The sequence below is a fragment of the Dromaius novaehollandiae genome, chromosome 3, assembly GCF_036370855.1.
Source record: "Dromaius novaehollandiae isolate bDroNov1 chromosome 3, bDroNov1.hap1, whole genome shotgun sequence".
In the NCBI taxonomy this organism is placed as follows: Eukaryota; Metazoa; Chordata; class Aves; order Casuariiformes; family Dromaiidae; genus Dromaius; species Dromaius novaehollandiae.
The window spans coordinates 60,246,501-60,273,971 of NC_088100.1; the positions used below are offsets into that span (position 1 = coordinate 60,246,501).

At 36.4% G+C, this 27,471-nt stretch overlaps 1 protein-coding gene across 4 annotated transcripts in view; it reads right to left on the minus strand.

Moving 5' to 3' along the window:
• Positions 1-27,471, minus strand: part of PTPRK (protein tyrosine phosphatase receptor type K) — a 403,334-nt gene that overhangs the window by 259,574 nt on the left and 116,289 nt on the right. For all 4 annotated transcript variants that reach the window (XM_064508961.1, XM_064508963.1, XM_064508960.1 and 1 more), the window contains exon 3: positions 9,204-9,475. In XM_064508961.1, the coding sequence (XP_064365031.1) occupies positions 9,204-9,475 (272 nt within the window). The remainder of the gene's footprint in view (positions 1-9,203; positions 9,476-27,471) is intronic.

Sequence of the window (27,471 nt, forward strand, 5' to 3'; positions counted from 1 at the left end):
TTACACATCATGATTTAAGTTAATTTTGTAATTCTGAAAAAATTGAATCAGGCACTCAAAAGGTAGCTGATTAGCAATAGTCTATTTTATACTTGAATGCTTGACAGATCCCTCCATATAACAGGGAGGGGAGTGCTACAAGCTTTTCATAATCTTTGTAGTCAAGGTTAAAATAAAATTTGCATACCACCTTGCTGACGAGTGGAACTTTTTCTGGAAAAACGCTGGGTTTAAAGCCACATATTTCATCAGAACTTAAGCACTGGCTAAAAACACAGCATGTTTAGCTCAAAGTTAGTCTTCAAGTTAGTTTACAGACAGCCAGTTCTCCATCTGAGACTTTAAGACAATTACAGTTAATTTAACACATTCATTTATACAGTACATTAACATCCAAAATTTTCATTGCCTTCAGAACCACCTAATAAATTCTGGTCACCTTGCCATGGAGATATTCACTATCTTGCAGGGAATAGTAAAAAAGAAAGTCAAAATATTCTTCACCTTCATGGCGGGGGGAGGAGGGAACAACTTTATGTCTTGTATGTACAGCCACACAATCTTTCACAGTACTCCACTGCTTAAAATAAGACATTTTACACTGGTTTTAAGAAGTTCAGATGATATATTTAGCAGAAGAAAGCCAGAGCACAGTGCAACAAACTATAACATAACAGAAAGCAAAGCAGTGGAAAAGACAACACTGAAAAGCTCAAAGAAGGAAGAAGAAAAGGGAGGGAGTAAACTTCAGTAAGTGTGCTATTTTGTGAAGAGCTCATTTGCTAAAATTTTCTTTTTTAAACATACAGTAACTCTGGCTTTAAAATGCTATATGTTCATTCTTTCTTCAGCACAGCACTAAGGACAGAGCAATGTAAATTATTGTTCAGACTCCTTAACTCACAAAAGTCAAGACGACTAAACTCATTCCTTCTTCTGCCTACTGCAGGGGAATTTTCGGCATGTTGTGGCGACAGAGCCTTCTTTGCTTATCATGGAGAACTACATTTTGGGGCATAGATTTAGGCAAGTTTGATAGCTTTCATTTGCAAAACAACACCCTCTGTTTTTCTATTTTTAATTGTAAAAATTCTTTGATATTCAACTCTTATGTTTTTTCTTTTTAATGTAGCACGCCCAAAAGCAAATTAGTTACCTCCGAAATAGGCTAAGCAAATCAAACTCATCAAGCTAGGAAAGTTACTATTTACATCTTCACAGGACAAATTAAAAAGTTCTTACGTGCTGATAACTAAACACATTCTCAAAAAGAAATAAAAACGGGGGGTGGGGTTGGAGAGGAGGAGATCATATACCACCACCAGTTCTTCTCTCCTCCACCAGCATCAGCTGCTATCCCTCAGCTCTGTCCTATGTTCACCAATCAAATATCCAGGATGAAATAAAACACATTGTGGCTAGCCAACAGAACAGGTATTTCTGAAATTGCACCACAGACCTGACCAAACGGTCAAAACCAGCACTGTAAATTCTAAGAAAAAAAGACTTAGAAAGGGCTTCCACAACTTCTCCAATTTTTATGGTGCAACTGCAAACCTGAAGACCAGCATACCACAGTTGTGGCTGTCTGGGCAATGTTCACTTTGATTCTCTGCACTCAAATTCTCCAGTCTGAAAACTGGAAGAAGACTGACTTTATTTGTCAAAGTCATTTGACAGTTGTAAGTGCTTTGTGATCTACAGAACTACATTATCAAAATGTTGATGATAATTACTCTGCTGGAACTTCATCTTTCTTTGTCCTCAAATTCATAAACAACTCATAAGAAGCAAGAAAGAAATATGATGGATATGCTCGCACACTTCTATGTGCATCCTAACACCTAAGTAAGAAGATGCTTTGTTTGTATCAACAAGCCTCTGAGAAGCAGCAAGAAAGTTCATTACAAAATTCATTTTTTGGAGCAAGTCTTCAATAAACTGTGTAAAGAAAAAAAAAGTCTTTTGATTAAGCATTATCTAACAAGTAACAGTCAGGAAAACACTTAGTGGTTCACAAAGCATTTCTGAGAAAAAAAGGTAACTTTGTTCATATTTGGTTATAATTCTAAAGGGGTCCAATTTTGCATTATTATTATAGTAGTGATAAAATGCTAACATAGTTAAACACGCTTTTAACTGATGAAAGCTTCAACAGTTAAGAAAAAACAGATCCATAAGCCATTTCATAGTGTACTGATGAACCAGGAAGAAATTAAGTTACTGCCAGTCATCTTAAATTCTTAAAAGCCAAGAAGTATTCTAAATGGATTTATGCAAAAAAAAGGAATACTAGAAAATGATGCACCTGCATAAAAAGCCTTTCACTGACTTATACTACTTATCAAACGAGCAGCTGCAGGTTTAAAAACAAAAGCTATTTGTCTCAGATTAATAAATATTAACGCTGTTTTCTTTACTTAAGAAGTTGACCAGCTTTAATGGATCAACAATTTCATTTTACTAAGCCATTCTTTTAATCTCTGCTAGAAAAAATTCTAGCCATTCACCAAAACAACAGTTCTGATTAATCTTCTATTTGTTAGAATACTTAGAAACTAGAAGAAACCATCATGGTACAGATTCACATGAGGTGAATTTATCAACGAGGTAACCTGTGCTCAGAGTCATTCTAAGAATCCTAAAGGTGGAAGATGAAAAGCCTGTACAAATACGACCAAACTATGTAACTGTGTCTCAAAAACAGTTCCCCCACAAATTCAAACACAAGTGAAAAGAAAAAAAAGTCCCAAATGGAATGCATGGTATTTTACATAATTGATAATGGTGCTGACATGGCTTAATAAACATTCTTTCTAGAACTTATAAGAGAGACAATGTATAAAATCTTTAAAGGAATATACCAATGTCTACATTTAAAGGCTTGGATACAAGTCAACAGTCAAGGGAAAAGAAAAAACACATATTTGAGGAATTTCCTCATACCTTAACACCCTGGTTTTCTCCTCCCACCTATGGCTCTGGTAGCACAAGCTCAGTTAATACATCATCCATCATCTTAAATGGAACTCTCTCCATTTATGCCAACAAAGCTGACTTTTCCTTTTTCTCTGACTGCTATGCCTGTATCTTTATCTAACGCTTGCTCATTAAAGAATTCCTACTGAAAGATTATTTTCCATCCGACTGCCTCTCAGATTAGTACGTTTGCTTCCCCATGAAAACTTTCCAAAAGATTTCTCAAGAGTGAAACCTAGTCGATACAGATATATGACGGTGTCCATCACAATGATCCCGGAATTTCAGTTTTAAAATCTAATCTACTCTTGTAAAAGCCCTGTTAACTGAGCCAGTCTTACTTCAAAATAACAGCACAGCTTTTGCTGATTCATTTTAAAACACTGTTCAGCTGGCATACTATAAATCTTCAGTAATATCTAGAATCCCAAGTCATGGACAAAAACACCACTGGATGAGGGGCTTTATACAACAAAAGTAAAAAGACTAACTCTTTACCCTCAAGAATAAATCAAAGAATGACAGAGAATATGTTGTAATGTTGATAGACTGTTGTAGACTTTTTAGTTAGAATTTACAAATTAAGCTCTCTTTAATGAAAGTCTGTTAGTCCAAGTTAGAATGAAAGGTGGTAACGAGGGGAAAAAGGGCCAAAAGAAATGGGCATGGGACTGGCTGTGGCACAAGAAATTTTTTTTATTATTATTTTTTATTTTCACAGCCAGAACAAAAATTTTCACAGAATAAGATCAGACTGGTTTAGGTAACTACAGAACATTAAAAGGACATCTATTTTGCCTAGAAAAATGGAGACAAATTAAGAAAGCATCCACTTGCCAAATGATAATGCAGAGTATTATTAGTGATTAGACACACACACACACACACACACACACACACACACACACCCTCAAGCACCGCCACCCACCCCAGCCCTCCGAAAAAAGTGCCTTTGCTCTTTGTGTAAACTTACTGGCTTAGCAGTTCAGGCCAAAGATCTACTTAGCCCAATATCCCTCTCTTTAACAGTGGTCATAAGAAAACCCCTGCAGAAAGGTAAGCACAGGGCAAGAATACATAATGCTTTCTGTTCCTCAAAGTGGTCCTCACGTCTCCAGCTACACCTTTCAGCTCAATGGGACTTCCTGCGCTTGTTTGACTAGTTACTAGTTTCCAACAGATCTCTTCCAAAAACTTGCCCAGTGTGTCCTTCAACCCACATACTCTTCTGGCATTCAAAACAGCCATTTCTGACATAGGCCTTTGCACATCTACCTCCTCCTGCATGAGCCACCCCCTGTTGTTTCTTTTCAGTCTGCTCACCACCAGTCTCATTTTCTGGTCTCGAATTCTTGTGCTGGAAGATGACATCAACAGTGAATTCCTACCTCTCCTCTTCATGCCAACCATGGGTTTTGCGCACCTTTCCCATATTCTCCAGAACTGCGTCTTTTTGCAGGCCAAAGAAACTTAGCCTACTTGAGCATTTCCTTCACACGCACCTACAGCTCTGACTCCCCGGCACTGAACTCCTGTTTGTGCTGACATTCCCACAAGACTTCAACTTTCACACAACTTAACGTCCAGGACTTAGAGCAAGTTCTAACTTTAAACTGATTAGCTACCTGTAAGTGTTTCCTAAAAACATCAAGCATAAGACTTTCTATGTTCAATTCTTATCCATTAAGTCAATAAAATTACATTATTTACATGTTTTATTCATGCAGTATCTTTTGGTAATATATTAAGTCACTTTCTGTATCCCAATATTAATATTTTCAATAACATCTTTTGAAAACTAATTCTTTGGAATGCTTTGGTTTTTCTTCAGACTTTCTTTACATATTTCAAGGTTAGAGGCTGCACAGAATGAAGAACTATCTTATACATAGGAAGTGGGAGTTTTGGGGGTGGGGGCTGGCTTGATTTTTCCTTTTTCTTTTTTGGTAGGTTTTAAATATTGTGAACTCTTTTTAGTTGGCATACAAAATGGTTCTGCACTAGCTGACTAAATCAAATGAAGTTCTCTGCTTTCCCAATCTTTTCCAGGTGCAGCTTGTTCATAGCCTCATATATCTCTGCAAGTGTGGAATAAATTAAGTGATCTGATTCTACTATATCCAAAAAGGCAACCAGTTGTCATATTTCACAGGAAATCTGTGTCCTCCCCCTTACTTGGCATTTGACCCAAATGTATATACCATTAGTGAATCTTCAATCAATTTGCCAACCTCCCGTTATAAACCTATTATAGTTTCAAAACCTTTTAAGAACATAAAGGAAAATAACTCTCCAAGATCTCTAAGCTATTTAAATTTTCATAAATCCTATAAATCATCAATATTAAAATAAAGGACAGATTCATTATCCAAATCAGGATTCACAATTCAGCAATGAGATCACTTAGCTTTCTAGAGTTTTCCTGCACTTTATTAATGGTAATGCATCATTAGCCTTCCTGAACTGATGAAAGAACTTCTCCTTAGAGCATTTCGGTATCTTCAGTTTGTTAGTAGGTTACACTTCCAAGTGTAACCATCACTTCTATCAAACACATATCTTCACCAGTCTCTTAATGAAATTATACAAGAATGCAACTCTATAATTAAGTTTTAAAGATGTGAAATCAAATAATTCATTTTTAACAAGTTTGGTATTTGTGGTTCCAAGTTGAGAGTTTTCTTTACCATTTTCTGATCAAAGGTTATAGAAACCAGAAAGATGTAATATAAAACTAAAACCCCAAAGTCCATGGCTCACATTGCAAAGTGGACTTCATAGGTGGAGATTTAGCAAGGATTTCAGAGCTATGTGACCCTGCAGGAGCAAAAAGAATTTGCTCAATGGAGAAAAAATAAGGAAAAAAAAAAAAAAAGAAAAACAAAAACCACCCCCCACACACAACAAAGAAGGAATGAGGAACGTCTGGAAAACAGTCTGCAATTAAAAAAAAAAAAAGAAAAGAAAAACAGAAAAGGGAGGGGAGGAGAGCCCCAGATTGGAAAATGTGACAGAAGCAGCAGAGAATCTCCAGCAGTTGGGCAATTCTTACTGTACAAAACAGGAGAGAATTTAGGGAAATGAACAGAAGCATTAGACAAAACAATGGATCCAGAAAGGAATAAACATCTTCACTAAAATAAACTAATTACTCACAGTAGCAATGAACATAGACAAGAAAGAGACATAAAACTCCCACACAAATTTTAAACAATAAAAATCCCCAAATATTTTTCCTTTAAAGTAGACTTCAGGCAGGTCAAAGGTGGCATATTTCCAATAGAATGGTAAAATAAGATCCCAAAACTAACAAAGATCAAAATCAAATCATGTCTTAAATCTCAAGGGATTCTCTAACTAAACACTTTTCCTAGACAGTTCATCCACATGTTAAACAAATAGATAATAAGATGCAGATGCCTCACTAGCAGGAGAGAGAAGACATATCGTATCATTACAGGAATGCAGAAACTTCCAGAGTACAAAATATGACAACAGAAGAATTACAGGCCCCATGCTGGAGAAACCCATGGGAACAGGCTGAATGTGCAGTTAATGTGTAGACTTTCACGTCACATACACTGCAGCTGCCCAAAGCTTATACCAGTGCAAAAAAGCAACTGGACTAAAAGTATACAGAGGAACTACTCTCAGCTCTTGAGCTCAAATTTCTTGACCACGTATCGGCTCCAGCCTGGAAGTATATTTTGGGGAAGCATCACTGTGAGTTTGGCCTGTTCATGAACTATTCTACAAGTGTCCACTGCTATCTACTGTCAGACACAGGTTACAAAGTTAAATGAAAGTTCAGGTTGATCCACTAAAGCTATCATAATAAACATTACTATATTTTGCCAGAAAAGATCACTCAAGAGAATACAGTTAAAGGCAGGCAAGTAAACAGATTATTTTAAAAATACTCCCATAAGTAAGAAGAAATATTCACTCCATCCAGAAATGCATAAGCTTCATCTATAGGGGGGAATAGAGTGACACGCAAAAACAGAGTGCTAGCTTTGAACAGGAAGCAATAAAGCCGGACCAGCACAGCAGAGCACAGAAATGCTTTCTAGGAGCTAACTAACTTACATGTAGCCTCACATTAACATTAACACCACAATCATCCTGCTAACCTCCAACTCGCCATAGGGGACTTCCTTAAAACATAGCCTGCGTCAGTCACCCCTTATAATCTCTGCACTCTTCCCTCACTTAAAAATGAAGGACATCATATTGAAGCTGACCTGATTAACAAAGCATATGTAAACAGTTCTGCTCCTCAGTGATCTCTAGCAAAAATGATCTTGCTTGCATGGACAGGGATCCCATTTCAGTTTTAGCACAAAAACATCTTTTACCTTGTTTTAAAATTCGTAGCATATTTTCCTTTACTGCTTGCACGAATCAAGAGGCAGATCAACAAGTGACAAAGCTGTGAGCTAAAGCTCTGTAACAAAGAACGCCTATAAGAAAAATGAAGACTTCCACACTACAGAGTAACTCAAAACTAACACTAAGAAGGAGAAAAAAACAAAAACAAGAACACACACACACAAAGAACTATGTTAATGCTGAGGCCTCAAAGGACCACTTAGGGCCACAAAAATATCAACACTGTCTGAGCAAACACACAGCCATGCACAAACAGCATGCATATTTTCCCTCCTGTTTATAAAAACAATTGCAAGTTGTACACAAATCACGGCAGTTTGCACCAACAGGAATCCAGCCGTACTCCAGATTTGTTCTTAATTTAAAAGAAACTCTATTACACATGATTTTAATATTCCACTAGATGACTGAGCAAAGAAAAGAACAAGCTTAAGCACAGTCTGTAAAGAGATAATGCAAAGTCTATAACGTAAGTGAAAAATGGCCATGTTGCTAAGATAAGGCCCCAACCACCAATCTCATTGTCAAGCCTGGCCATCTGTCAGCAGAAACATGATTTACTGTACATAATACTGCTATACATGATTACTACTAGACTGCTATAAAAGGCACCAGTTTTTTTAAGCATACCGAAAGCTGCTTTCTAGTAATGGAAAAAGGTTAATAAAACACCTCCTCAGAAGGAAGCTTATGAAATCACATTTCATATCTTTAAATCAAATTTCACATAGTTTCAATGTCACCAGGAATTTAAATTCATTTATAAATAAAAATAATATAAAACAGGGAAACAAAAACTGAAAAAAAATTAAATGCTAAAAAGTAACAGGTTTTACCTTATAAGTGAGATTGCTAGCAATTGCACCCATGTTAGTTTTTCAGAGATTATTTTGATGGTGGGCAATAGTGAAGAACCTTAGACAAGGTATTTTAAGAAACATTCCTACAATACTTCTATTCAAGAAAACCATTAGTAAAGAGGCCATTTTGCTTCATTTGAGAATCAGTCCAGACATCCAAACTGTTTGCAAGAGCGCTCATGACCTGAATCATCCTTAGACACAGGCCTGCAAGCGCTCCATACAACTATAGGATAATCCCTCATGATTTACCAGTTTATATTAGCGCATCTAATACAACTTTTCCCCTCCTTACACACCAGGGCAGAAATGCCTAGGTATGAGATTCATCCTTCACATCAAACACCCACTGAGTGAAACAGCTGCAGGTACTTTCTCAGGTTAATCAAACAAATCAGCTATTTGCTCACTAAACAACAGTCCTACACTGCAGATGGTTTTGTCCCACAGTGAACAAACGGGGAGCGGGGGGGAAACCACACATCCTGAGCAGCTGATCATTAGGTGAGCACCATTCCACCTGCACAGCAAATGAAGCAAATGTCATGTGAAAAAAACACAGTTTACACTCATGAAATTAGATATAGTAACACAGGCATATCCAAAAGAGGAAGGAAGACAGGTATAAATTACAGTTGCAGAAGCCATTTCTTTCTTGGAGTTTATCATTTTTGATCCTCCTGTATTTTAACTTTACCATTTCTTTTAATGAGGCTCTCTTCCTGGCCACTTTTTCTATTCTAAGATAACAGATATCTTTAAACAATTACTTCATTTCAAAAATGCCCATCCCCAAGTAGGTATTTATTCCAAACAGAACAGAGGGGTTTTTTTGTTTTTTGGGGTTTTTTTTTTTTTTTTTTTAAGTGCATCAGAAAACTATTCTACAAGAAGAGATCAACATGAATGCAAACAAGTGTACAGGACCTAGCAGTTGACCTTATAAAGAGGTGAGAATTATTACAGGCTTACCTGATACTCATTTGGCCAAAAAGTGCTGACAGCCAGCTCTGCTCGAAGCCAGTCTTTGCCAGTGCAGCCAGTGATGTTCCAGATGGGATTAGCCAGCGGCCCTTTGTTCACTCGGACGAGAATGTTCAGTGTTCCTGGGTTTGCGCCATTCTTGCTATACAAAAGGTAGCTGAAATCGATACAGTGAGTATCATTTTCCTTCATTGCAGGAAGCTGGAGTCGAGTCTTTTCTCCAGGGTCGTGGTCTGAGGAAATCACAATCATGTATGATCCTAGAGGGGGGAGGGGAGACGGAAAAAAAAGCACAGTAGTAAAGACACAGATAAATGCCAGGCAATAGACTGTTCACTGCGAAAAGGATGGAAAATGTGGGTTTGATGCACTTCATATTCCAAATTCTCAAATAAAATTCCAAAGAAAGTGCAGAAAATACAGAAGCAGCAAGAAATCCAGCAGACTATAAAATGCCTACAATGTCACTAAAGTGATATTACAGGAGATAATATACACAGAATATTGATGTACATAGAAAACATCACGTATCTCTGAAGACCTCTGGTGCTTCTACTTGCACACATTTCTGGCTTCTATCTTAGGACCAGATTAATTAGGAATAAGACCACAGAGGGACCAAGTAATGGCAGGAGCTAAAAATCATCATTATTCTGAGGACAGAGGCCAAAAATCTCCTGTCTGGCTCCACCAGTGTCCTCTAAGTGACCAAAAAAGAATAAGCAACTCCATATTCCTCAGTACTGCTTTACAAGACCTTGCTCAACATTACCCAGAACAAGAAGCACACTTGAATTTTGTTATGCAAGCAATAGAAACAAAGAACTCTGTGTGAGCCACGCTAGAAGTTCTGAAAAGTTGAGTTTGCTGCTCCACTTGCCAATGGGTTTGAGGGAAGAGAAGGGGATAACAGAGGTTTCTATTGCTGGAAAGGGCCCCATCTTGTAAATTTATTTTACAAGTATACAGAAGACAGAAAAGGTTGAGCATGTCTAGCAGAAAGTGAAAATCGTAAGTCAGAAAGGGTAGTACAGGACATAATGCTAAAACAGTTTGTCTTGCTGTTCTGTAGAACAGACGGTGAAGAGTGGACTGCCTGCATATTTTGCTGTCTCCTATCCCTATGCCAGCTTCACTTTAAGAGCAGCAACGCTCTATCATCAGGACAACCAACGAAAGCACCAAGAATACCCAGCATCAGATGAAACTTTACAACCAGCCAACATAAAATCCAGTACAGTACAGAATCTTAATCTTGGCCACAGGAATATTTCCTAACACAGATTTATATTCGCTCTTGCCTAATGACTCTGGAGCTTCATATTGACAGGTTTTGCTTCAACTTCCAGTCGTAAAGAGCACAGTTGTATAGAACCCTTCTTCCTGTGACATGCAGCTGATGAAATACATCAAAACTACAAAATCCAACTGAAAGTTCAACAGTTGAACTAAATTAAAAACAAACAAAACTCTTACATTTGTGGGCACTTGTCCAAATGAGTTGTCCTACAGCAGTCCTGAGAATATGTGCATGATAGAGCATATTATTGATGGAACACCTTCTTTGATGTGTATTTGTATGATTTATTACTTTTATGCACATGGAATTTCACCTTTTGATTTCTATGCAACAAGGAAATCTTGTGTTCTAATATATCCTAAGCAGTTGTACTAACCATTTCAAAAACACATTTAGGTATTGGCAGCCAAGATTATCGTCAAGTTATTGTTGAAAAAAGAAGAACATTTCAGTATACGGAATTTAAAGAAAAAAAAAAAACCCACAAACAAACCAACCTATGTTTAAATCATCTATGTGACACACCAAGTTACCAGCCTGTAAAGCAATGCTGTGCTAAAAAATTTCTAACAGAGGCGAGAGCAGGCAATACTATAGAATGAAATCAGTTTGTATAGAAGTACAGTGCTGACATCTTTTTTTCATATTAATCTTGAAATAAAGAGTTTAAAAGAAAATTACTATACAGCATAAGCACCTAGTTAATACTTTGATAGCCACACAGGACCCATTATTGGATTTTTTTTTTTTTTTAATAGAGAATCTGGCACTATACAAGTTGCTAATCACCATGTCTTCATCACTAATATTAATTTACAAAGACACAAAAGAACTGTATTACACTATTTAGGTTTGCTGTTATTAGGAGCCTTTAATGATTACAGTCTAAAATCAATTGATAATTGCACATCAGCTGTTCAAAGAAGTATTTCTAAACCATGTACACCAGTGTGCAGCTATTATGGCTATTCACTCTAGAATAAACTTAGTTATAAAATTGTATGTAGTCTCCATCATAAGCACCTTATTGTTCACGATTAGCACAATACAAAATAACATTTTCACAGTTTTGGCAATAAATACTGTACATTTGAGGTGGGCGAAATTACATGTTGGCCATTTTTATTTTCTACACGAGAGTTAGAAAAGGCTCAGTGAAAAGTTACAAAGACTGTTTCCCACAAGAGCACTTCAGCGACCTAGACTTCCTCTTGGCCTCTGTTACATTTACCTTGCAAATGCTTTTAAGCAACAGACAAAAAGCATTTTTTCCCTAAACAAAATATATTTTTATCATAACATTTTTAAAGCTAAGCCTGGGAAGCAGATAAACCCTCCAACTTATTCTGAAAGGGGCCAGGTCGGGGAGGGAAGGAGTAGAATGGAAGAATTGAATTTGACAGAATTTTTGAATTTTTGTTTCTTTTGACTCATCTTGGGATAAAACTATTAGGAGGAAAAGAAAATCACAAATCAAACAACAATAACTAAAAAATATTTTGACATCTTTCTCCTATACTAAGATAATTTGCCATAGCCTTTGGAAGCTCCAACAACATACATTTTTCAGCATATCAACATGTTTAATAGTACTCTACTTTTTCAACGTCATTTTCAGCATTTAAAATTACTTGAGAGTAAATCTGCATATATCTACATATGTTAGTGCTACAGCATTTCATGAAATGCTCCAGACAGCATTCATAAAACATTTGTCACAAAGTCAAAGCATCTGTTCAGCATTTTGCAAACTACTTCCCCTCTCCCCCCTTTTCAAACTTCTTAACAAGCTATATCCCATGAATGTGTACAACCTCACTCCTTCTGCAGCCCTCTGCCTACTCCAAGAAAATCAGGAACCAATGCCGAAGTAAACTATACATCAAATTTATATCTTTGGAAAACGCAGAAAATATCTTCTTACAACTTTTATAAGAAAGGTGGGTTTTTTTTGTAAAGACATGTTATGTATTAAAATGAGAGTGAAAGGGTTTTTTTTTTTTAATCCCCCCATCTACACATGCCTGTAATACGTTACCCTATTAAGTCTATGGCAAAATTTAAGTCCTAGATATCCTTCCCAGATTCTTTTTTTAAACATTGCCTTTAGCATTACAAATAATATATACTAGTAAGATGTATGTAATACAAATTCCCACGAAATGCATTAAAAGAGGCCACATTAACATGAATAATAGAAAGTTCCAAACAAAAGTTTTATAATTAGAAGTTAAAACTCAGGTAGCACAATGTTTATAAGAACAAGCTATAAAATTATAAATTTTGAAAGTTATTGCCTAATACCAAGCAAAGCCTTTATAAAGCCACACACTGGAGGACGGATCAGAGTATGGTTTGTTAAGGCTTTTCTAAGCCTTATTCATATGTATGGCTCAACTGAAAAGTTATACGTGCCTATGAAAACAAGCACTCACAGAATTACAGCCAAGTGTCCCTTCGACATATCAAAACACTCCATGTTTTTCATGAACATTATTAGACATGAAGTGAAAGACCTAAATAAAACCAGTACCACAAGATTTTTCTTAAAATTTTAAAGAACTAACTACAGAATACGAGAAGTCTGTTGACATGTGATAGAAAGTCATTTATAACACTACCCAAACAAATGTCAAAATATGGAATATTAAGGAAAAGGTTTTCATAGATAACCTATACTCAAGTGTACATGCAGATATGAGTGTACAGAAATCCCAAGCGAAGTCAAGCAAACATATGACCTGTTCTCGCAGCAGAATTGCAATGTAATGCTCAGCTGACCATGCAAATTGGCAGATAACATTTATATTTATGTAGGAAGTATGAAATATAGATATAATTGCATATAAAAATCATATGCACAGGAAACAAGTCCACAATAATATATTATTACCAAGTCAAAAGTTTTCAATTAATAACTGTATTTAACAAAGAGATGACAATACAGCCAACAGGCCACTTAGCAGAGCTAACTAACAACTTGGAATATTCCTAGCAGCAGTATTGGCAAGATACAAAAGCAAGAGGTGGTAAGCATACCTCAGAAAGCCACTTTAAATGACAGGGAACATTTATCCAGATATTTAACATTAAAACAGAGAGAAATAATGAGAGGACAACGGATCAAAAGTTATGCAGTAAGACATTAATGAACTTGGCAGAAATGCTGAGTATAAACAAGGGAGACATTCACATGCTTATTAATCGCTAAGATTAAACAAACACTACTTGAGATTCTCAGTGAGAATTTAGGACAGCTGTTAAGAGTTAAATATTTAGAATGTATTACATTTTTGTTAATGAAATTTGGCTGTCTTCACTGCCAAAAAGGTAAACACTAGCAGTCAGCTACTGCTATCTAACTTCAGTTAGGCACTGCATATAATACCTATTTCCTTAAATCCCAATGGAGACATGCTCTGTGACTTTTACCATCATGTTGCCCTATCAGGTCAAGCACAGGCAGAAGTAAAATGCTATATATACAGATATCTCCTACAGACCCGGGGGGGGGGGGGGGGGGCAGGGGGCATACACAATCAAATACTGACTGACTTGTGCTCTATTTCCACTAGGATTTTACAAGAAGGAAGTCAAAGAAAGTGAGCTGCCTCACTAAAAATCAAAACACCAAAAAAACCCCATATTTTGCACACTGATGGCACAGAAACATAACATGAAAAATCAAATTCATTTTTTCTTCCTACAAGTCAGAATCCATCTCCTACAAGGATTTCATCTTTGGATAACGCCGTAAGAAATTAGAGGTGAAAAATATCCAAAGTCAGAATTTATACCTGGGTGAAGAGCCATTGGCTCCTACTTGTTCCTTTCTCTGCCTCTTCTCACAATGCCCAAGAGAGAAGACTTTAGGTACTCGGACAGTAGAACAATTAGAAAATTTATCATGACTCTACAGTAAAATTTTCCTTACCTTATGTAGTCTGACATTTATGTTGTTTCATTCTCCTTTCAGTAATTCCCAAGTTTTCTCCATCCATAGAGTTTACATTCTTTAAAATGTGTAAAGTTTTCTTTCTCACACCAAACTTGGTCTTGTTTTTCCCATCTATACACATTTTTTTATTTCTCTGTATCAAACTCCACCCTCTCTTTTTTGCTTTTCTTCTGTGAAACCCCTCCTATTTATTTGCCAGTTAATAGCCCCCAATATTACAGATGTAGTAACAACAAAAAGGTCAATACAATTCTGTCCTGCATGGAACAGAAGCATGAACTTAAGAAACAGTTAAATGATAGCACCTCTTCAGTCTTTGGTGAGCTCATGCCAACAATTCAACTTCAGCATCTGAGTTGAAGGGAGATTTTGATGCATGTTCAGCATACAGTTTAAACCATCATCATTAACTCTCTAAAAGGCATCTACATAGACACAGAATGAGGGACATCAGACTATTTCTTAGTCATATTGTTACATATAGCTGTATACATCTCATTCCTTTCATTATGCTTAATCTACTTTGATAACAATTGACCTCAGTGTCCTAGCTCAGTGGCCAGCACAGACTATTTCAGACTATTTCAGAATAAATTCCCTCTGCAACTAATTAATTGGGAAAAGCCTTAGTTCGATTCCCCCACTGAAAACTGTTAGATGATAAGAAAGTTTGGTTAATTGCACATAAGAAATCAGGCTAAGACCAAAAAGTATCCCTAAACAAAAGATGTCTGCTGTAATATACCAATGTGGCAGACCAGTTTCCTGACCAAATTATTTTCTCCCACTTTCTTGCTCCTTGAAAAATAGGCTTGTGAAGTGTGAAACTTGTAATTTTCAGCAGTCTGGTGTTTGACTCCTGTAAATCCTCTTCCCTTCGAAGAAGTACTAACCATCAAATGATCTCCATTTAGAGGGTACTCTGTGGTAACTCCTCTGCTCGCTACTGTGCTCCTTCAATTATTATGACATTATTATGTCACCTTCGGGTGAACATAATAGTTAGGAAGTTCTAAATTTCATATGCAACTAGATTTATGGGTACAGAATTGGACTCAACTTTGCAGTCTGCTGATGGAAAAAAGGTGATATATTTCCACTATAATAGGGAGTAATATGAAGAAGCTTAAATAGACTCACCAAAAAACAAAACCAAAAAAAAAAACAAAAAAAAAAAAAGAGAGAGAGTCAGGTAAAGAAAGTCTTCCCCATACAGTCAAAAGAAGGGAACTCATTCACTCTATGTCAAGCACATACATAAGTGCATTATCCTAAGGCTCAGGACTACGTGGCCTTTTTATTTCATTTTTTAATAACTGCTATATAACATTATAGTCCTCAATCAGGCATCAGGCAACCTTTGAGTGACAACGGACAATGAACAGACATAAAAAGGTTTGCAACTGGAAGCAGATTGAACAGAACAGTTCATAAGCTTTTACGTTAATTCACAGAAAATGTACACTTCCCACACATTTTGTTTACATATATTTAGGCACTTAAAAAATCCAATGAATAAGTCAAACGTATTCCAGATAATCATCCTCCTTGGGATTAAAAAAAATAAAATACTCTTTTAGTGAATTATCTGCTCCACCTGAATACAGAGAAAAGCAATATGAAAGAAAATTATGAAGAAAAACTACAGACAGTATTATCTTCTTTAATATTGAAGCACTGCCCAAAAGTTTGGTTTCATGCCTTAATATTCAGACTCAAATAACTGACATTGATAAAAATTGTGAACAATTTAAACTAGGAAAAATTCTGATTGGAGCACAGAAGCAGTATTACTAGAAATTAAAGACACTCCAATCCCATTTAAAATACATTCCTGGAAACCTGTTCAAAGTATTCAATATCATTATATCCTGATGTGTCTGACAGTCAGCTGCTTTCAGTAAAAAAAAGTTTACATCAATAACATTACTACTGAAATAACAAAAGAGTCTCCAAAATTTCTTCAAATGCTTATGAATCAGAGGTATCTTTCCACACACTTCTGCTTGCTTGGTGTACTGTTCCCCTATACAGGACTCGAATTGTTGAAGCCCTGTCTCAATTTCTTTACAAACTGTCAAAAACGAAAGGGAAAAAAATCAGGATTACTGACTTCGACTTCACCACATGGCTTAGTGCCAATTCTCCACAGCTCAAACGCAAGTCAGGAGAAAACTAAATGTCTGAATTTACTACTGCAAGGACAACAAAAATTAGGTGGGAAGATAGAGGGAAGGTTTTTGGAGATGTGACCCATCTTTTCTTCCTACTTTCCAAATATAACGAGAATTATTTAAAGAACCAAACTGAAACAGGTTATAAAATTACACCATGTAAATAAAGTCAGGAAGTACTCAATTCAAACACAGAAACTTGGTCTTGTGGACTAATAGTTTATCATTCTTGCTGCACAGGCACTTCGATTTCCTATGATGATTTTTTGTCCCCCAATCTGTACTTTATCAGGCCAAAAACACTCTCTACAGAAAGGTCATGTGACTGGGATTCCCCCAATTTCCTCCAGCACAGAGGCAGAGCAACAGGGACATAGTGTGCCCAGGCAACACAGAGTAAGACCAAGCCAGGCAAGGTAAATCAAAGCAGCACCATCTGTTAGTGGCAGAATTAGCATCACAGAAAGCACAGCACTGTAACAGTATTACCACCTAATAACTTTTGGCGTGATACCACCATCACTAATGGTTTATCTGCTCCATTACCACACTAAGAACAATTTTTGCTAATCAAAAAATTTAAAAAAAAGGAGCACTTCAAAGGTATGCCAGCCTATTTCCCAGAACCACTTGTGAAGTTCTGACCAAAAAAAGCCTAATGGCTATAACGGCTATAAAAGTTCCAGTCCCCTTATCAACATTTAACATGTAAATATACATGATAAATAATCACTTCTGAAGTTTCTGAAATCCTAGTTTTCTTGTATGTAAAGTCAACTTCCTCTGGATGTTTGTACCGATGCAGAGAAAGAAAACACGATCAGATATCAGTTTCTGAGGTATGACAATTTAAGTCTTTTCACCCTGTTTTTTCTTCTGACGGGTTTTTAAGAAATACATAGGCTCTAAGTACTCCAGAAATCTGAGTCGAAAAAATGTCAGCAACAGAAATTTGTGATGCAAGCTTGCAGCATCTGTACAAAAGAATATTTATCTTAAGACATGCTCCCTTGAACAGCCTCTTCCAACAAAGCATACAGAAAATGATATTTGACACGGTGCATCAAGTAAACTTATGGATGAACAGTGTTACTGAACAGTAAACCGTGTTTTAGTAACTGGAAGGCATGTGGCATAGTTGCATCTTATTTGGGAGTTAAGCAAGGCACTCACTCATGAATTTTTAAAATCAGCATCCATGAGCAGGTGGCTAGGATGAAAATAACAGTAACTGGTGCTCTGAGTTGTCCGAAGTTCTGTTTTAAAACCATAAACATGCCACAGACAGTGGCACAGTGGCTCTATATTCTCCATTATCAAATTGCTGATCTGGTTGCACAAGCTGCAGCATACGTTGGTCCAGCTATCCGTCTAGAAGTGTGTCTATTTTTTAAGTACAAACACCAAGAAACTTCCAACTCAAGAATAATATTAACTCAGCATTAAGTCATCCGATTGGGATATCAAATAAACGGGAGCCATTCATGCCTGCATAGCCTACAGACAATGAGAAAGATGTTTAAGCAGCAGCTATTCCCAGAAAAGCAGCTGACTGCTATATCCAAGGCATTCTCCAACTTCTGGCAAAACTTCAGCCCTGTGAAGGCACGCACGCACAGTAGAACCACACACACGCACCCCTACAACAACTTCATCATGTGAAATACAGGTGCTGAAAACAGCTGGAATAAGTTTTGTTTTGCCATTGATATCAATTGCTCTATCATTAACCAGCTGGATAAAATCAGCAATGACAGTCAATTAAACAGATGCCTCCCTTAAGCATTGGTTTTGTTCCATGCAATTTTTTATGACAGGCATTTCAGGACAGATGACCAGTGTCCACCTATGCGACCACACACTATGATGACACCATATTATCACCACTGCTGAACACGAACTGAACACTCAGATTCTCAAGCTACGAGGCATTTAGATTTTCAAACACTAACAAAAGAGCCACACTTCTTTATTGACCAGGTTACAGGCAGAGGGAGATCAAATCAACCCACTTCCTTTGCCGGTATTATTTATCTGAAATGAAATTAAAGAGAAACCTGAAAGTATTAAAAGGACACTAAGACAGTAAGTGTTGAGAGAAACCATGAGAGCTGGGCATTTTTATAGGTCTTTGGTATATTACGTGGCCTTAAATTGAGGTTCAAACAATAACTTCACTAAGGTACACAAAAATGAGTTTACCCAGAATTCGCCCAAGCTAGCTGAGGAGATCTAAAGCTCCCTGCCACTGAAACACACAGGTCTTGCTCCTCCCAGCACACAGGCATGCCCCATCTCCTCTTACCCCTGTGCTCACTGCACCCTTGCATCAATCAAACCAACAGTTGAACCCACCAGAAAACTGCCCCAGTCTCCCGGTCCCCGAACAGGGCGAGGGAAGGGGATGTCAAATTTTGATTTCTTTCCTTCCAGGCAAGTGAAACGAACCGACTCCTGGAAAAGCCCAACAAGCATCAGAGCCAGTTCAAGACAAAGGAGGAAGCTGAATCTACAATAAGCACAGATATTAAGTTATTTTTTTCTTGACAACAAATCAAATTTAGCTAAAAGTAACTTCTTTCAACTAGTAGGAAAGTCTTTAGCAAAAGATCACTTAACAAATAGCTTTAGGATTATCTTCGCTGTTTCCAACTTAAAAAAAAAAAAAAAAAAAAAAAAACACAAAGTCTTAAACTACTTTTCCCATCTAGTAGTAAATGGCATTTAGATTCTAACTGAATGGGATGATATAATTTTTGAAACAATCATCACATCCAGAGTGTCTTTAACACATTAATGATTTCTCCAAAAGCAACAGCATTTAAAGTGCGTGGAAGAGATACTTATTCCTACAAATGGAAGACACTAAAACTGAAGGCAGAAATTAAACTGGTCACTCCCTTGATGGCAAGTGTGGAACCAGAGAAAAGAAGAATTGGCAGTCTGCTCAGAATACAACTCTCAAGCATCACCAAAAATCTCAAAGGGTTAAATGAAAGCTTAAAAGTCTTAATCATTACCATATGCAACATCAGGCTGCAGACAGCTAACTGAAGAATCACCTTATATGTTCAGTTTTCCTTCTTTTTACTTGCGCAGGGTTTTATTAAATGCAAAATATGAATTAAGAACCAATTTTACTACTAGTGATAACTATTTTAAAAATATATAAAATACGTAGATCTTGGAAAAATGCTTATCTATATATTTAGAAAACAGACCTTCTTCTGTTACCCATTCTTCAAAATATCATCTATCCTCCTCTCTGAAGTACCTACTTTGTAGTAATTCGTGTTCCAGCTCAGAAAAACCAAAAGTCATGTCTCTATCAGTATAACTGCAGTACTATTCAGTGAACTTCACTAGTTGCTTAAGCAAATGAAGTTGAAGTTTATTATTTCAAAGGAATAGTTTTCAACTGCCTTCAGACCATCAACTATATGTGGTTATATGCATTTGTAACAAATAATAAATAAAATCTTAAGCGATGTAACAAGCATGGTACATTAATACTGAAGGCCCAGTGAAGTTCTAAATTTTGCACAGATAGAAAGAAAAAGGCAGAAAGGAAAAGGCTAAAGAGGCATGTCTATGAACAGCTACTTCTGGAATTTCTTTTCATTTTGCAGTTACTGACTGTGATGTAGGTCTTGCAAAGCCTAGTCTAATTAAACAAGTGCAAAAAACTAAATGTATTTCTATGATAATCATAATGAATAACCCTACACCACCTGAAAAGAAGAGTAAAAATCTACATATACATATCAAAAACATGCATTGAGGAATACTATCCAAGAATGAGATGCGTAATCTGCCATATTAAGTGGCATGAAAACTAGATTAAATAAATAAAAACTATTTGCTGTGCAAATTAACTCAAATAGACACTAAAAAGGACAGAAAAATGCATAGGCAAAAAAACCCCAAAACCTAGTTAAAACATTTGTCTTAACACTCAAGGGAGGCCTACAAAATACATTAAAAGCCTAAGTTCAAAAATTAGAATTTCTAGGTAGATGCTGAAACTCTCAGCTAAAATAGACACATGGGTTTTATGGTGCATGACAATTTTCCTTATGCTTCACCTCTTGCTAACAGCTCTCCATTACACAGATGTCAACTACTCTTCTCTCCCTAATATTTAAACTGATTAGCATTAATACATTACATCTAGAATAACGATTATAACCTGTACTTATTTTTTTTATGTTTGCTGCATCTCTAAGAGAGAGGCTAGCATGCCTGAGAGCTCATCACATTTTCCATCCAAATCAGTTGCTCTTACAAAATGAATCCTCTCCCCATAAGCCTTGCTTCTCAAATTATATTAGCAACTCAACTGGTTTTACACACAAGTCCACACTATGTTTCTTCTACAGGGAAATATTTTTGTGATGGTGGGAAACAACCCTATCTATTATCAAAATCACTCATGCTAACACACTAATATTTTTTGATACTGTTTTGAAAGAAGTAATTGGGCTCCGAATTCAGCAACAGGAGAAACATCAAGGAGAAAGACTGCATATAAACCAGTATTGCTGTTTTAGAGAAAACTAAGTTCAGAGCTATTAACAGGGTTTGGACAATTTTTGTTTTGTTCTCAGAAGCAAAGTTTCAAACAAAAAAATGTCAGTTTATAAAGACCTTTCCTTTTAACACTACACTTTCCAATTAATTGGAATTGGAAATCAATTTTCTCCCCTCCAAATAACTAGTCTATATAGGCCAATGCTATTTAAATCCTCCTTTATTTTGAATACTAAAGATTCCAACACCAACAAAATACACTAATATACTTGCTGAGCCATTAAAACATTCTTCTAGTTGCATGACGTTACCAGCTACTGTGTTTGGTACCAACTACTGTTGCAACTACTAACCTAAAGAATACAAAAATGGAGAATTCCACTCAAAGAAGTATCATCTGAGGGACTAGAATCTGGTCTCAGTTTCAGACAATTAGTGATTTTTTTTAACATCAATATTCATAAATCAAACAGTACATTTAATAATTAAGACTAGAAACTGAACCCATGTTCCAAACCTAATTTCACACAAATTTCTTTTGTGATTAAGTTATTTCACTTCCATATTTTGGTTTCTTCACCTACAGAGTACGGATACCACTGTACCAAGTTATTAAAGGAGCTATTTAATTTTCTTTTTTTAAAATTGCAATTAAGCTTTTAAATAAAGTTTTTGCACTTGTACTTCCTAAGGGAATGTATAATTTATACTGAAGTAAGAGGATGTAGCAATGAAGAGAGTATAATTTCAGCCTCTAAAACTTTTCCCTCAAACTTGGAATTAACTTAAACCATAAAGGAACTTTGAAATTCTTAACAACTATGAATCTTAATTCTGCCTTAAAATATTTTGAATTTCCAAATAAGATACTCAAAGTCAAGTGTCAAGAAACAATCTCAGAAAATGAAGATAAATGATACAGTGTACTATCAAGTCTTTTAATACTGATCTTTTTTAAAAAAAAGTCCATTTCTATGAAGTGAAATCAAATAAATTTAGCCCTCAGCGTAACTGTTAATCAAGACAAAGCAGTTTCTAAAAGTTTTATTTACTCTTACTCTTTAGTTATCATTCCTTGTAAGACTGATCAAGAGCTAACCATAATCTTCCTTACACAGAAAGGAAATCCGCAATGAATTGGGGGGCAGGGGGGGAAGAGTTTAGACTCTTTCCAACAAAAATAGATTAACAAAATAGGCAAGAAAGTCTGTGTACCGTTAGCTGACAGGTTCTTTTCTCACATACAGAAGACTTCTGCTGGCATTTATATACATAGAGAAAATTTAGGGCAAAAAAAAGGTTAACAGTGACAGTAGTTCGCAGAATCTTTATGACTCTAGTAAGAGACAGCTATTAAGCAGTCAATTCCAGAATTTAATTAATGTTTTTGCTAAACTCTAACCCGAATCTCTCTTACTGCAATTTAAGATTATTACTTTTTAACCTATCACCATCTGACATGAAGAATGGGTTACCATCCTTCCTCTCTGCAGCAATGTTTTACTTTATAAAGATTTCTATTTCCTTTAAGTTCTCCCCCCTGTAGAAAAGAAAATCCTAATTTTCTCAATCTTTCCACAGAGGATATAATGTCTAGCCCTGTGTTCATGTCTGCTTCTTTCCTCTGAGCTTTCCAAAATTGGAAATTAGCCTTCCATGCTCCAACCTGAATACAAGTACCAGACAAAGCCTTAACCACACACAGAGAAAGAAAAGAGACTATTTCTACATATATATATAGAATATATATTTATATATATATAAAAAATAGTCTCTTTTTAAATATATATATATGTTTTTAGATGCAATGTCCTATACATACCAAAGGGCTGCCTTTTTCGCAACAGCTCAACAATGTTGACCCACATTTAACTAGTAATTCACAACAATTAATAAAAACTGTTTGTGCAGATCTACAACTTCATCTTGTATTCATGCTGCTGATTATTCCACTTAACAATGAAGTTGCATGCATAGCCAATTTTGCTGAATTATATCTTTTTTTGTTTTTCATTTACCCTTGATTAGTACTCCAATCTGTCATAATCATTTTGAACTCAATACCTTTCCTCAAACAGGCAGGCAGGCTTGGTAACCTGGGCATCCTCAGCAATTTCATAGAACACACTTGTTATTCCATCAACCATGACACTAATGAAAACATTAGGAACAACTGGACACTATCAGTTTTCCAAACAGCTTTTCACCTACTATACAGCAGTTTCATCAGGACCTTTCTTCCTGAAGCTTAATAAGCGCCACAGGTTAAGACATACAGTATCTACTGCTTCATTCTTTTCACCTCTAATATTTAGAGAAATAAATTCTCATTTCATTAAATATATGACATTTGGTTTTCAGCTTCTGAGGGTTGTTCCATTTCCCATACTCCTCAACACCATCTGTAACTTACTGTCATGCTAAAGGATGGTTAAGTAGCTGAAGAAGACAGAAGACCATCACTGTCGGATAGAGGAGACTCCATTTCAATGACTATCTACGCTGTCGCAGTCAACCATACCTGCAGCTAATCCCCGGCCTTCAGGGCTCAGTGACACAGCCTGCACCCACAGCACTCAGAGGTATCTCCATCCAGACTGGGCAGCCGGCCTCTGCACCCATGGGTCACCCACGTCGTCGCACTTAGCTTGCTCTCCCCTGAGCCTGCGCGCCACCTCCACAGTTCCGAGACATACCTTCCCCCACTGCCTTCTTGGTGCTTTTCCAGTTCCACACATTGGGAGCTGGGGGAAAAGGGGATGCATTTCAGCAGCTTTTATAGCATGATGCCAAGGATGTTGGTGCACGCCCGAGGCTGGCATTTCAGAGGGAGAGGACCTGCTGAAATGGTACTGGTGGACAACATTTGGTATGAACTCAAAGGGAGCAGTATCCGCTTTGCCAGCCAAGGGCAGGGCTCAGAGCTGCCGCTGGCTTTATCCTGGAAGCAACTATGTGGTTCACCACAACAACAACTTGAGAGTAAAGTAACATACAGTCGGCACACAAATGGCCAGGCAACCAGGACCTAAGAGCAAATGAGATCATCAGTTGACAGAGAAAACATACCAGGTTTTCTTTAAGTACATCCTATTAAAATACAAGCTACCGTAGGTGAACGGAGAAGCTCATAGCTCTGGAAAACAGCTGTCCATATTAACACAAAGTCTAGTGTGACACAGCTATTTTTATTCTGTTTGTTAATTCAAACATAAACTAGATACTAACAATAAAAATTACAAATGTTCTTGTGACTTACTCTGTGTAAGAACCAAAGGTTTGGGGATTTTTTTGTTTGGTCTTTTTTTTTTTTTGTAAAGTGGCCAGTAACTGAATGCATGACTGCAGATGGAGTGGAGGCGAGGAGAAAAAGGGTTCCATTGAATATAAATGTAAAAAGCCATTCTGGCTCTATACATCTGCAATCTCAATTTTCCCCATTCCTTTCTCCAATGTTCATTATTGTATGAAACATAACTAAATGGGGGGGGGGGGGGAAGAGACGCAGTGACTCAAAGGAATGATTGGATTGTAGAGCTTGGGTTGTTATAACCACTCATCTGAACAAAAAGCAAAATGAAAAACCTTAAATACCTTCAGAAACTAAAAATAATCTTTGGAAGTCTATACAGCTAATAAAAACATTCATTTCTTTCAATGTCAGGAACTAATTACCATTTTAGTTGTAAATCTATTAAGAAACTTGATCAGAATAAAAATAATAGAGAGATGAAAGAAGTATTTTGGAAGCAGAGTATATTTTTTTCCTTTGTAATATAATCAACATTATTGTAATGTGCAACATATCAAAGGAGAGGCAAGACTTGCAGCAAGACTTATGGCTCAGTCATTTAGCAAAACAGGAATTAAAGCAGCGCAGGTGGTTATGAAAGTATTCAACGATGTTTAATTTTAATGAACCAATTTGAACAATATGTGATAAAATCAGCATATAAAATGATGCACACTGCTAGAATTATCAAGAGAAATGCCTCTCTGCTACAAGGCTCAATAGTTCTACACAAAAGGCACCTTCAGAGACTGTGGGTGTACAAGAATATGAGAGGCTGAAGCTAACGAAAGAATATATTGAATACACATAGTATCTATACCCATCTAACGCCAGATGCCTACCGTCTAAGACAATCATTCCAAACTCTTTAATTTCATGTTTCTTTCTTTTGCCAGAACTTATTCAATTCTACATGTCTCATAGCAACTAATCAATTGTCATAATTTATTTTTTGTAGTTTATATTCAGTGAACACATTAATTTCTGACAAATTAACACTTGCTTGGGAATGCTAAAGCTTCCACACTACACCATATCCAATGCATCAGTAGATTTGGGGGGGTGGGGGGAGAGGAATGATAATGTTATCAAAACCACACTATACTTAAGTTCAAAGCTACAGGTAGGCATAACTCTTAGGAAGGAAAACTATCAATAGATCATTATTTTTAATATCTGCCACAATTTCTCCTTTAATGCAAAAGGTCAGCAAGCATACTTGCTACTCTTGGTGATCAGTGCCTTGCTATCATTATAACAAAATTATTTGGACAGTTATTTTATCATCTTTAACAATTAAAATAAATTCCTCTCATCTTCAGAGAAGCAAAAGTTATGAAGTTTCACCTCCAATAAAAGCCTTAAAAAAAATGATTATTTCTTCTAGACTGATAGGGACATCACACTGATAAGACATGAGAATTCTACATTGACAAACCATACCACTACTGGAAGTGCCATGCTGACAGGAAGAAGAAAGATTCATATTCAGCAGCATACCGGAATACTTCCATTCAATGTAATAGTGATCATAAAGCAAGGGTCCTATTGCTAGCCTTTCATTTCAAACTAAACTGTGTAACACATGAACTTGGAGGTACCTAATGTAATGAAAGGAGCTGTGGTAATCCTACATCATCTCTGAATCCTTAACTGTCCCATCAGATTCAACAGAAACCATCTTCACTTTGCATGAATCATTTTAGGTACTGTATAGTTAAGTTGAGGTAGGAACAAAATAATAACATGCATACCTGCATAAAATTATATAGGCAGACATTTCAATATTGTTATTATTTCTGTAAGTTAGTCAAACAATTTAATAGATGAATTTAATACTACACAGTTCCCTGCTAGGTTTATGTATTTATTTATTTCTACTCATTACCACTCATCACTAAGAGATAAGGCACTACAGGAATAAGTCATTCTTCTTCACATCTGAGCTCTATTCTGCTAGTTACTTCACAATCCTATGGTAAGAACGTTATTGCCCAGGACCAACAAAGTTTAAGGTCGGGGACGGGGGAGTTAATGAAAGTAAATTCACTGAAAACTAATGCATAAATATAGCTTTCATCACCCTGAAACTCATCACAAAATCAGACCAAATATGCTGGGGAAAAAAGTATCACAAAACCAAATGCAACAGTAGAGACGAAAATGAATATAAAAGAGGAAAGGCGTAACTGAATGGAAAAAAAAAAAAGCCACGGATGAGCTTTATTTAAAAGGCAACCATCAGGCTGAAGAGTGGTAACGACAGAGTTCCAGATAATCAGGCCTAGAATATATATCTTTAATTTATCAGTGAGACGAAGTAGTAATATTCCATGAGACTGCTTAGGACACAATGCTGAGAGACATCTCAAAGCAATGGAGAAGAGCATTACATGCAAAGAAGGGGTATCAAAGGAAATGAGAGTAACAGAAAAGAAGGAAATGCAGTTATAAAACATGAAACGTGAGAAATTAAACAGTCACATGCAAGATTCCAGCAGCCGAAATGACAGAGGAGGAGGAACAAAGAAGTTCAAGGAAGGCCATTATACTTTGACTAACACAAAGCGGTGCAAAACTTCACTAAGTCCCAGTTATGCAATGTGAGTGGTTCATACCGCTTTGTACAAACAGAGATATGATCTGTTTTCTATTATACTTACCTGCTCATAAACAAGAGGGGGCTTGATACTTCAAATAAGTAAACATTAATTGATTTGTTTCTGGAAATTACATTAGAAGTACCATTAAAATTACTGGACATTTCTGTGATGCAATGAGTATACTAAATCAAAAGAACAGATCATACAAGATTCATGGTAGCTTGGGAGAAGGTAACAGAGGTGAGAAAAACGTAAGAGGAAAGCATTATCATAGACCCAGAAGTGTCTGGAAAATCCTCATGGCCAGGATTTGATACCTGTTTGTGACTCAGCTATACTCTGATGAGTATGAATTTCAAACACTTCTCAAGAAGATACACAAACTGAAATACCCTGTAT